The sequence below is a fragment of the Pan paniscus genome, chromosome X (genome assembly GCF_029289425.2).
Source record: "Pan paniscus chromosome X, NHGRI_mPanPan1-v2.0_pri, whole genome shotgun sequence".
NCBI lineage: Eukaryota > Metazoa > Chordata > Mammalia > Primates > Hominidae > Pan > Pan paniscus.
Window position 1 is genome coordinate 21,284,740 of NC_073272.2, and position 12,246 is coordinate 21,296,985.

A 12,246-nucleotide genomic window follows, 5' to 3' on the forward strand; every position below is an offset into this window, starting at 1 on the left:
ACCACAATGCCATAGGTCTGGAGGGATGGGCAGCTTGGAGTGCACTCAAGGGTACAGGATAACCTTGGCAACATTTCCAAGGCCAAGATCCTTTTAAAACATTTTTAGGGTGGTGATTTCATTATACTATTCAAACCAACGTGGCAATAAAACTATGTAATTTCAGGAACTTTTAAGCCAAATCAGGAGACTTCAGTACATAAATGGGACAGAAGGAAGTAGAATTCCATCCCACTTCTTTTCCGTTTGTGGCAAGAAACTTTTGCCCCATATTAACTGGCATACAAGTTCACGTTCCTCCATCATTAGGGAAACTCTGCTTGGGAAGTATGGGAGGTATTGACTCCAGCAAAAAGATTACTGGTGGTCCATGGAACATCGGCCCAGCTGAGAAGGAGTCACCCAGAAGGTTACAGCTCAAAGTCCCAGCAGGTAATGAAGAACATACACTTTCTTGCCTGGCCTTGCCTTGCCTTCTGGCCCACTGCCTCAATGGCTGAGTGGGGCCTGGGGCCGGCCGGTTGAGGCATAGGGAGATTTCTAGCTGTCCTCCTTAGAAACACAACCCACAGGCGTGATTAGAAGTCATCTTGCTACCTGGGCGATTTTCAGGCAAGCATTTTACAAATTGACATTTACATTTAATTTCAGAATTAAAATTCTGAAAATGTTAATACTTACTGTGTTTTTTTGAGTTACCATGTCCTGAAAAGAAAAAGAAAAGATGAATATAGTTTTTAAAACAGCTAATTTCCATAAGCATTAGCCAGCACTCCCCTCTATAAAAGAAATTAATCATGTAAGAATTAATCACATAAAAGCACCCACCTTAGAGCAAGAATTAATCATGTGAAACCTCCCTCTCCAAAAGCTTCAAACACAATGAACCTCTGAATTGCAACATTCATATTCCAAAGAAAATTGATCACCACTGGTTAGTCTCTGGAACTATTAGGGGGCATTTATAAGGATTTCCCCAGAACAGGGCCAATGCTTTTGCCCAAAAGATATTTTGAGCTTCAAGTTTGGGGTGCTGAGTGTCCTGCATCTTGCCTTCCCAGAAAAGAATGTCGGCGATAGCAAGAAAGGGCCCAGAAGGCACCGTGCTATCCCCGGATCTGGAACCACTTCTTGAATCAATCAATGTGAAGGCCACACCACAGTCAGCCTTCCTACAGAAGGGGTGTTGGTAGTAGAATTCCTGACACCCTGCTACAACTGTCTAGGAATGTTCAAATTCAATGACAACAATTCTAGTCAGTAAATTTAGTATGATAATTAGGCAGCCTTTGACTGTCTCATTTACGCACCAACATTTCTGGGGGTGGTGGGGGGGAAGGGCGGAGAAAACACCATAACTAAACAGCTGCCCTGTAAAACATGTTTTATATATTCTGAGATTTTTATTTCCTGATAACAAGTGCAAACTGCTTCTTCTGGTGTTAAATATAACTGACTACCCATTTCCATTTTAGGAAATATTTTTCTGTATTATTAAAAATTAAAACATCTAGTCCATTGAACTTTCCAGAGGGCTTTGCTAAGGCACAGTTGAAGAAACTGTCCTAAATTGAAAAAAAAATTCTAATTTCATGTTTTTCATCAAAATATAGGTTAATAATCTATATCTTTCATACTTGCTAAGTTCTAAATATTCCTAAGCATAGCTACCTTGGTGAAAATCAGTAAAAGAAAAGGTCAATATCTAACTATCTAATGTAATTTACATTGGTTTATAGCCCTGGGGAAACTATTCTACAATGTAAAGTACACTAATAAAAGTTTCTTCTTTCACTGTCATACAAATGACTTATTAAAATACAGTATTTTGCCATAATTACTGAGTACATATCTATGTAAAGTATATATGATGTTTAGCACATACAAGTTACACATCTCAAGCAGGTGGTATTTCTACCAGGAAATAATCTCAAATCCTTACACAACCCAGAAAATCTAGTTAATATTAAATCTCAAGAAACACAATGAAAATGTCCAACTTTGGCATAAAATTGTACTACTATCTACCAGTGATTTTTAATACTGAGGGAACTGAACCTTTAGAAATGATGTCTGTGAAGGCTGACTCTCCAAACCATTGGTTCTCACCCATGGTTGCACATTTGGGAGGTTAAAAAAATCTCCGTGCCTTGGTCCCACCCCCATCCCTGAGACTGTGACGTAATTGATCTGGGGTGGGGCCTAGGCATGGGGATATTTACAAGCTCTCCCAGTAATTCTGAAGTGCACTCAAGGCCGAGAAGCACTGCTATAAACAAACTAATTCATTATTCCTAAAATGATTTAACATAGGCCAGGATTTTCTGACTAAAATATTCAACAATATCAATATCCACTGAATTTTGGAATAACTCATGTTAAACATTTCCACTATACAAATGTAAGCATTTTTTAAAAAAATACTATGTTACCCAAAAAAGCTTGTCTCAAACTTGCAAAAATACATTTTAGAAATTCTCAACCATGATTGAGTTGTGCAGGAACACACACGTTTTCAGTTTTGCTTTGCTTTCAGACTGGGGGAAAATAACATCAAAGACTAATTGTGTCTATACTAAAATATTCTGTCCATTTCGGTAACTGTTCAATGTCTTCATATTATTATCCAAGTTGAGAACTGATTTTTATGTGTAGGTTTGGATCCAATTGCTCATGAAGGAATTCAGAACTGATTTTTATGTGTAGGTTTGGATCCAATTGCTCATGAAGGAATTCGGGACAGTGTGTTTGCTTCAATGGAAACTAATAGGAGTGTTTGCCTCCACTTCCCTAACGAGCCCGGAAATGCCCAAGTTGCCTGCAAACGTACGACTGTAGCACAGATGCTCACGAAGTAGCCAGGAAGTCATCTGTGTGAACTAGAATCTGTGGTGGGAAGGAAAGAATTGCACAAGCAAGTCTTTGTTTTTCTCCAACTTCCTGTGCTACTGTGGCATTTCAGCTAGACATATAATTCTGCTTTCCCAAAACAAAGTACTCAGGAGAAGGTGAATACACTGTACCTTCAAAGAGAGAGCAGTGTCGGCATCGGTGTCATGGTACAAGATCACATTATTGGCCATGTCAAAGCTTTCTCGGACTCCAAGATGGTAGAAGAGGGAAGGCTGTCTGGAGACATCGCTCATGTCTACCACAGCAACATCTGCGATGAACAAGGAGAGGACAGGATTAGGGGAGATGATCTGTCTACTTCATCTACTCACTGGTGATCACCAGTGAGGAGCTATAGCAATGTGTATTTCTGTCATCAGCCTGTTAGGTAAAGTAAGGAATGATTTGATTAAAATTACCCTATGAACTGTGGAAGAAATGCAGTAAGAATTTTTTTTAATCCTCTTTCTTCTTCAAAGTGCTGGAATGTAACCTCACTTAGAACTTGCTGATGGATTTTTAATGTTATTTTTGTTATGACATATCACACATCTGAAGAATATATTTAGCTTATATATGAGGCATAAAGTATAATGCAACGAAAAACCATGTACCTTCTGCGCAGCCCAAGTCAGAGGGTTACCTGCACTCAGGGTCCCATGTGCCCCTCCCTGATCACATCTCCTCCCTCCTGCCCAGAGAGCATTTCTGTCCGGATCTATGTATTTATCAGTTCCACGCACGTGTGTGTGCGCTATAGAATGAACGTTTGTGTCCCCTCAAGGTTCATGTGTTGAAACCTATCCCCTAATATGATGGTACCTGAAGATGAGGCCTTTGGGAGGTGATTAGGTCATGAGGATGGAGCCCTCATAAATTGGATTAGTGCACTTATAAAAGAGACTCCGGGGAGCTGCTTTCCCTCTTTCATCATTCCAGGACACAGGGAGAAGGTCCTGTCTGTGAACTAGAAAGCAGGTCCTCACCAGACAATGAGTCTGCCGCCACCTTGATGTTGGACTTCCTAGTCTCCATAATTATGAGAAATAAATTTCTGGCTGGGTGCAGTGGCTCATGCCTGTAGTCCTAGCACCTTGGGAGGCCAAGGCAGGTGGACCACCTGAGGTCAGGAGTTCGAGACCAGCCTGTCCAACATAGTGAAACCCCGTCTCTATTAAAAATACAAAAATTAGTTGGGCGTGGTGGCAGGCGCCTGTAATCCCAGCTACTCGGGAGGCTAAGGCAGGAGAATCGCTTGTACCTGGGAGGCAGAGGTTGCAGTGAACTCAGATCGTGCCACTGCACTCCAGCCTGGGCAACAGAGTGAGACTCTGTCTCTAAATAAATAAATAAATTTCTGTTGTTTAGAAGCCATGCCCAGGCATTATGTTATAGCAGTCCAAACAGACTAAGACAATACGTACAGGCATGTATAGGCATTATACACACACACACACACATATATATACACATACATACACAAATTCCTTAACAGTATATTGCTCAGTTTTGCATGTCTTTGAACTTCATATAAATGGTATTGCATTGTATGTATTCTTCAGCTTGCTATTTTTTGGTGGCATTCAACCAATTTGTGCGTTTAGCTCCAGTTCATACGTTTTCGCTTCTGTATAGAATTCTGTTGTGTGACAGATTTTTATTCATTTCCTATTTCACACTGCTGCAATAAACAGTCCTGTCATAGCTCCTGGCTCACATGTCTACCATCAACTTGACAACATATAACGTGCCCTGGCTGGGCGTGGTGGCTCATGCCTATAATCCCAACACTTTAGGTGGCCGAGGTGGGCAGAACGCTTGAGCTCAGCAGTTCGAGAACAGCCTGGACAACATGGCGAAACCCCATCTCTATAAAAAATACAAAAAATTAGCCGGGTGTGGTGGTGCGTGCCTGTAGTCCCAGTTATTCAGGAGGCTAAGGTGGGTGGATGGCTTGAGACTGGGAGGTCGAGGTTGCAGTGAGCTGTGATCATGCCACTGCTCTCCAGCCTAAGTGACAGAGTAAGACCTTGTCTCATAAACTAAAAAAATAAAATAAAATGCACCCTGGAGTTGCACCCTGTAATAGAGACCTATTCAAAACAGAGGAGCAACTTATTACATGAATAATGAGCATGTTTAAATTACGCTTAGTAGTATGGGGCACCGTTTTAAAACTCAAAACATTCTAGAGGATGTAAGAGTTCCAGGTTTGATGGGAGCTTCCTTACCATGTGCAGTGGAGATATAGGAATGTAGTGTCCAAACTCATGCTCGCACTGCTGTGACTTCTAGAAAGTCACTCAAAATCCCGATGGGACACAACAGAGGCCAGTTGAACAAGGGCGTGAAGAAACATGAAGGCAGGCAGGCAGCATATCAGCACCAGACACCGCTAGCTCTGTAGAGAGGCGCTGGGAACCTGAGGCCAAGTGCCACTAAGCCCCAGAGTGGGCCCTTTATTCTCTTATTTATGGATTGCCTGCTGTATGGCAGGATTCTGATGGGTGCCAGGGATAGAAGTGTCAACAGGGCATAATCACTTTCCTCAAAAGAAAAAACCAACTACAATACAATGTGGGTAACCAGAAGGAAGGGGATGGTTAGGATCACCATGAGGGCAGCCAAAATAAGGGAAACAGTGAACAGAGCACCCCCAGGAGGGCACATAATCCACACCTGAGCGGAGGGCAATCACAGAATGCCTGGAGGAAGGGATACTGTCCACGACCTGAGGCTCTGTAAGAGTCAGGCAGGCAAATGGGATGAGGATGTGGGGGATCAAAGGGAAGGAAAGAGCGGTGCATTAACAGAAGCCAGCTAGTGCAAGGGGCCAGCAGCAAGCCAGGGTGTAAGTGTGAAGGCCACCCACATATCACTTCCTGGGGCCAGAATACCCCAGAAAACGAGCCTGGAGGGGGAGGGCTGGACCTTCCTTGAGGCAATGGGAAACCTATGGTTGGGTTTTCTAACTTTTTTTTTTACTTATTTATTTTTGAGACAGAGTCTCAAAAATGCACGGGTACGATCTCGGCTCACTGCAACCTCCACCTCCCAGGCTCAAGCTATTCTTGTGCCTTGGCCTCCAGAGTAGCTGGGACTACAGGCATGTGCCACCATGCCCGGCTAATTTTGTCGTATTTTTAGCAGAGATGGGGTTTCACCACGTTGGCCAGGCTGGTCTCAAACTCCTGACCTCAAGCGATCTGCCCACCTCAGCCTCCCAAAGTGCTGGGATTACAGGCGTTAGCCACTGCACCTGGCTACTTTTTTTTTTTTTTTTTAACAGAGATGGGGTCTCACTCTGTTGCCCAGGGTGGTCTTGAACTCCTGGGCTCAGGCAATCCTCCCACCTCGGCCTCTTAGAGTGCTAGGATTACAGCTGTGAGCCACTGCTCCTGGCCTCTTTAAAACTTTTTATTATGCAGAACTACAAATATACATAAAAAGTAGACAGAATAGTATAATGAAACCTCCATACCTCCCACCTCAACAACGATCAACTCAAGGCCGGCTTTGTTTCATCTTTACTACCATCCGCAATGTCCACCCCTCCCTCCCTGTGTTATTTTAAAATAAATCCCACCAGACACCACGTTGTTTTATCCCCCAATATTTCAGGATATATCACTAAAAGATGAGAACTCAAAGAAAAAAATAACCATAATATCAATGTCTCACCTAAAAATATTTTTAAATAATCAAGAGAGTTTTTTAGCAGGAGACTCTCAGAGTCAAATTTACCCTTTAGAGGTCATCTACTAATGAAAGGACGCACGTCTATACTGAGGAAACACTCTACAACCCAGCCTCATCAATTTCTCTCAAATGGGTAATTCCACTCCCCAAAGACATTTGCTTAGAGTCAAGACAACGCGCCACTGCAGCTGAGTAAATTAGACATTCTGCCTATAGGATTGCTTCCTGGACTCTTACTTATCTACATTAAAAATTATATGTTTCAGGCCGGGCGCGGTGGCTCACGCCTGTAATCCCAGCACTTTGGGAGGTGGAGGTGGGTGGATCACCTCAGGTCAGTAGTTTGAGACCAGCCTACCCAACGTGGTGAAATCCCGTCTCTACTAAAAATACAAAAAATTAGCTGGGTGTGGGGTGGGCGCCTGTAATCCCAGCTACTCAGGAGGCTGAGGCAGGAGAATCACTTGAACCTGGGAGGAGGCGGATGCAGTGAGCCAAGGTTGCACCACTGTACCCCAGCCTGGATGACAAGAGCGAAACTCTGTCTCAAAAGATTTTTTTAAAAATTACATGTTTCATAGTGATGCTATGAAAAAGTAGCAACATAGATATTAATTCCAAGGCCATGGTGACTGTTATAATTAGTTAATAAAGGCAAGGAAGCAAATAGAAACAGACAAAGGGGAATAGCGGAACGGGGCAGAAGGGAGGATAGGGACAGTAGTCCCGAAGTCACGCAGCCCATTTTTCACAGGCAACCTTGAACGTGGCAGAGGAACTTGTTGCCAAGATTCCATTTTGATGAAGTGACATGAAGTCCTCCCTTCTTTGCCTTCTCAACATTCTGTGCTGGGACCCACCGGCCTACCAAGGATTGGGAGAGACTTTTCACTGTCAATGAAAACAGGACATATTAATACTGCTACTCAAAAAAAAAAAAAAATTCTGAGCAATTCATGTTCAATAGGAAAACTGCCTCGAATCTAAAGTTGGAATTTTTGCCTGACATTTGTCACTCAGGCCAGTAGACTAAGTTCACTTTGAGGATTTATACCAAAACAGTATGCAACTGGCTTATTTTCAGAATTCCTAAAACACGAATTTAGCATCTGATTTATAAATTGTTAATTGTAATAAAACACCAGATTGGAACTTTTATTCTATACAAAGAAAAAAGGGCTTTATCCCTAAAGAGAGCACCAGTTACCTAAAACCTTTCATCATCACCGTGGTCACACGCTTTGCCATTTACAAAACACTTCCACAGACTTCTCAGTTGAATTTCAGAACCCCAGCAGGCAGGCAGGGCAAGCACTGGCTTCACTAAGCAGGTAGAAAAATGAAGTGCAAAGAGGTTAACAGACTCACCCAAGGTCGCTCAAGTACAGCATGAACAAGTCAGGGCTCAAAATCAGCTTTTCCAAACCCAAGTCCTGTGTTCCCCGATGCCCTCATGAGGCTTAGTACATTCCTGACACACTGTGTAAAACTGAGCTACCTGGGGGCAAAACAAATTTATATATCAGGCTAAATCTTAAGCAAAAAGATCACAGATAAAAAGGAAGAGATAAAATTCAGATTTTCATTCCCAAATACACCCTGTGCTCCTAGCAACCATTACCTTTCAGTTCCTACTGACGCAGGCCAGCTTCAGGGAAAAAAAAAACACATATCATATAAACCATCTTTTCTGACCCTGAGGCAGGCACACACACCCACCCTACCTATCTTGGTTTAGCAAACTTTAAGAAGTGATACCAGGAATGGTGGCGTGTGCCTGAAGTCCCAGCTACTCTGGAGGCTGAGGCAAGAGGAGCACTTGAACCTAGGAGTTCAAGTCCAGTCTGGGCAACATAATGAGACTCTGTCTTTTTAAGAGAGAGAGAGAGGAGGAGGGAGAGAGATACTACATCAAGGATTGCAAAAAGCCAAGGTTCCAGTTGAAATCTATGCTTAGCAGGAAAGTGTAATTTAAAAACCAGTTACAATGACCTCAAGCAGGAGGTCAATTACAAGGACCTTGAAACATGCTAGTGTTAAATAAGAAAGATGATGCATAGGACTTTAGTTCGTTGAAAACTTTTGAACACTATCTTGAATACTATTTTTGCTAAATGTTTTATGGGTAATACATAAAACTATAATTTTCTAGTGTGGTTTAAAAGTATCTGATTTCTGAAGCAAAGCATTAGTCAACAAAGTGATATGATGGCAAATGATTTACCATATAGTAATTCTGTGACTGTACTGGCTCATACCAGTCTTTAAATATATACCAGGTTATCCTTAAGTCTATCTAACTCCCTGCAGAAAAAAAAGAAATTATGAAAGTAAGTAAGACTGGCTTTGTCAAAATGAAAAGCGCTAGACTTCAGAATAAGTTTTTGGCCAAAGACTTCAAAACAAAAATTGGATTGGACATATGACAACACTAGCTACCTAAAAGCTACCTTTAAAAAAAAAAAAAAAAAAAAAAAGCCCAGATATACTGGACAGAAGGCACCTCTCCTAACTCCTACCATAATTTAGATCTTACTTATCCACTGCTGCTTATTTCCAACATACTCAGGTCAAGTCAATGAAGAAAGTTGTGAAGTGTTTTGTTTGTTTGTTTGTTTTGAGATGGAGTCTTGCTCTGTCGCCCAGGCTGGAGTGCAGTGGTGCAATCTTGGCTCACTGCAACCTCCACCTCCTGGGTTCAAGTGATTCTCCTGCCTCAGCCTCCTGAGTAGCTGGGATTATAGGCATGCACCACCATGCCTGGCTAATTTTTGTATTTTTAGTAGACACGGGGTTTCCCCATGTTGGCCAGGCTGGTCTTCAGCTCCTGACCTCAAGTGATCTGCCCACCTCGGCCTCCCAAAGTGCTGGGATTACAGGCATGAGCCACCGCACCCAGCTTGAAGTGTCACTTAAATCTTATTTTCCAATCTCATAAGAAGGAGCCAATATACCAATTCAGTGTTAGGACATCAGCAAGTCCTTACCAAGTGTCATAGTGAGTGGTACTCGTTGCCTGGGGGATCGAGTTTTAACTAGGAGGAAGGAGGGGAGGCGTGAGGACATCAGGAAACTACCTGGCCTATCTTTTGCTTCCCAGTATCAAATTTTTTTGTAAGAATGACTGAAAGTAAATCTTTTTTTTTTTTTTAAACTATGTAAGTGTGATTGAGATGTGTCCACTACCAGTTTTTCCAAAAGAAATACAGCACATATATGCCAACTACGTTTTACTCACTGAGGTGAATGGGCTCAATGGGCTTAATTTGAGACCACTCAAAGTGAAATATTTGCAATATACATTATAGCATGAGTTAAGCCACTTTATCTTTTGCAAATACATATTGTTCTTCCATCTGACAATACAGAAAAATATGCAGCATGATACTGCAAACTAGACTGCATTCATCACTTTAAATGCTATCAATATTGTTACTTAGGAGGCTGAGGCAAGAGGATCGCTTGAGCCCAGGACTTTGAAACTGCAGTGAGCTATGATTGTGCCACTGCACTCCAGCTTAGGTGACAGAGTGAGACCCCATCTCTAAAAAAATAAAAATACATGGGTATTGATATCATTGTCATCATCCTTGCTGTCACACCCTTCACAGTTCCAACTCTGGGTTCCCTGGCAGCCAGTGAACACATCACCCCAATTTTTTTTTTTGAGATGGAGTCTTGCTCTGTTGCCCAGGCTGGAGTGCAGTGGCATGATCTCAGCTCACTGCAACCTCCATCTCCCAGGTTCAAGTGATTCTTGTGCCTTAGCTTCCTGAGTAGCTGGGACTACAGGTGTGCACCACCACGCCAGGCTAATTTTTGTATTTTTAGTAGAGACAGGGTTTCGCCATGTTGGGCAGACTGGTCTTGAACTCCTGACCTCAAGTGATCCACCTGCCTCGGCCCCCCAAAGTGCTGGGATTACAGGCTTGAGCCACCACGCCTGGCCACCATCCCATTATTTTCATCTTCGTCATCTGAAGATTCCTCTTCAGCTTTCCTCAACCCTTTTCTAAAGGGAACGCTTTAACATGACTCTCTGTAGCAAAATTTTTGGAGACACATTCTGAGAAGCCTTTTCTGACCAGCAGATAGCAACGTCTTCTTTCAAAAGGTCTGTGTCACACATCACCTTCAAACTGTGCGCAATTCTAGAGTGGTGCAGAGTTTGATGTACTCCAGCCACACGCTGCAGACCCTGACAAGGGCACCGCTGAGCTTTCCTGTTACTGTGACAAAAATCACAGTAAGTAGCCCCTGCATTTCTTAATTAGGTCTCGTTAAAATGAATGTCAGCCGGCTCGAGAGAACCATCGCTTTTACATATACTCCTCCCACAATAATACACTCTTTCCTTAACAAAATCAACAGCTCCTTAAAGATCATCACTAAGCATCCGGACTTCTGCCTGGCTGCTGATTTCACCCATTCTGTGCTCTACGTTTCCTCAGCAGTATCTGTCCCCTACGCTTCCTCAGCAGTATCTGTCCCCATAGCCTGTGGGAGTGGTGACTCATTGCTAGATACAGGGGCCATGTTGCTTGGAACTTGCCCCTTCTAATTTCCTTTTTTTCATGTACCAATTTCCTTTTTCGTAGGTGGTCCTTTGAGAAGGGATGTGCAGAGTTTATGATCTGCATCAAGCACTCCATAGCCAGAGAGTGCTTTACAAAAACTTATCTATTTGCTTCTTAGCAATGATAAGCACATTGGATGCAGTATTCTCATTCTCAGGATAGATAATACTTTTTTGTTTTTTTTTTTTTGAGATGGAATCTCACTCTGTTGCCCAGGCTGGAGTGCAGTGGCATGATCTCGGCTCACTGCAACCTCTGCCTCCCACGTTCAAGCGATTCTCCTGCCTCAGCCTCCCGAGCAGCTGGGATTACAGGCATGCACCACCACGCCTGGCTAATTTTTGTATTTTTAGTAGAGATGGGGTTTCATCATGGCAGTTAGGCTGGTCTCAAACTCGTGACCTCAAGTGATCCGCCCGCCTCAGCCTCCCAAAGGGCTGGGATTACAGGCATGAGCTACCACACCTGGCCCAGATAACACATTTTTAAAATAAACTCATCTAACAAGTCTTAAAACTTTAGCCTTGTGAGAGCCAATGACAATCATTGTGAACATCAAAATGGTCTTTGCTTCCAGCTCAACCAAAATATTTGGTGGGATTTACTGGAGACCAATGAAGCACTTTTACAATATCAACAATTTTCATTTCCTTTTTGTCCCATTTATTCTACATTTCTTTTACTCTCAATATTAATGGCCATACAAGGTATCTTGTATGGCTAGAACTGGGCTGATGCGACATGGCTGGCATTAGGATATCCTGGTGCATTAGTAAGCATTGTCGATAAGATGCAGAGATATTTTATTATATTCTGATCACTAGTACTACATGACAAAACACCTCAAAATCAAGTGGCACAAGTTTGAGTTCCTCTGCACAGGACAAGGAATGGGGTTAGGATGCAATCTTCAACCTCAGAATTTTGAAAACTTTCCTTACAACCTGCAGGCATATAAAGCAACCCCACTACATGATAACTGCCCAAGGGATCTGAGCCCTGCATTTTTTATTTAACTAAATAACTTTGCTGCTTTTAAATAATGTATAAAAAGAATATATACTAACAAGTGAAATGT

General features: G+C 42.5%; 1 protein-coding gene across 1 annotated transcript in view; it reads right to left on the reverse strand.

The window, feature by feature from the left end:
• Positions 1-12,246, reverse strand: part of MAP3K15 (mitogen-activated protein kinase kinase kinase 15) — a 155,403-nt gene that overhangs the window by 124,297 nt on the left and 18,860 nt on the right. Inside the window, exons 2-3 of the mRNA XM_034950280.3 lie at positions 3,024-3,163; positions 682-705 (exon numbers count right to left, since the gene is read on the reverse strand). Of these exons, the coding sequence (XP_034806171.1) occupies positions 682-705; positions 3,024-3,163 (164 nt within the window). The remainder of the gene's footprint in view (positions 1-681; positions 706-3,023; positions 3,164-12,246) is intronic.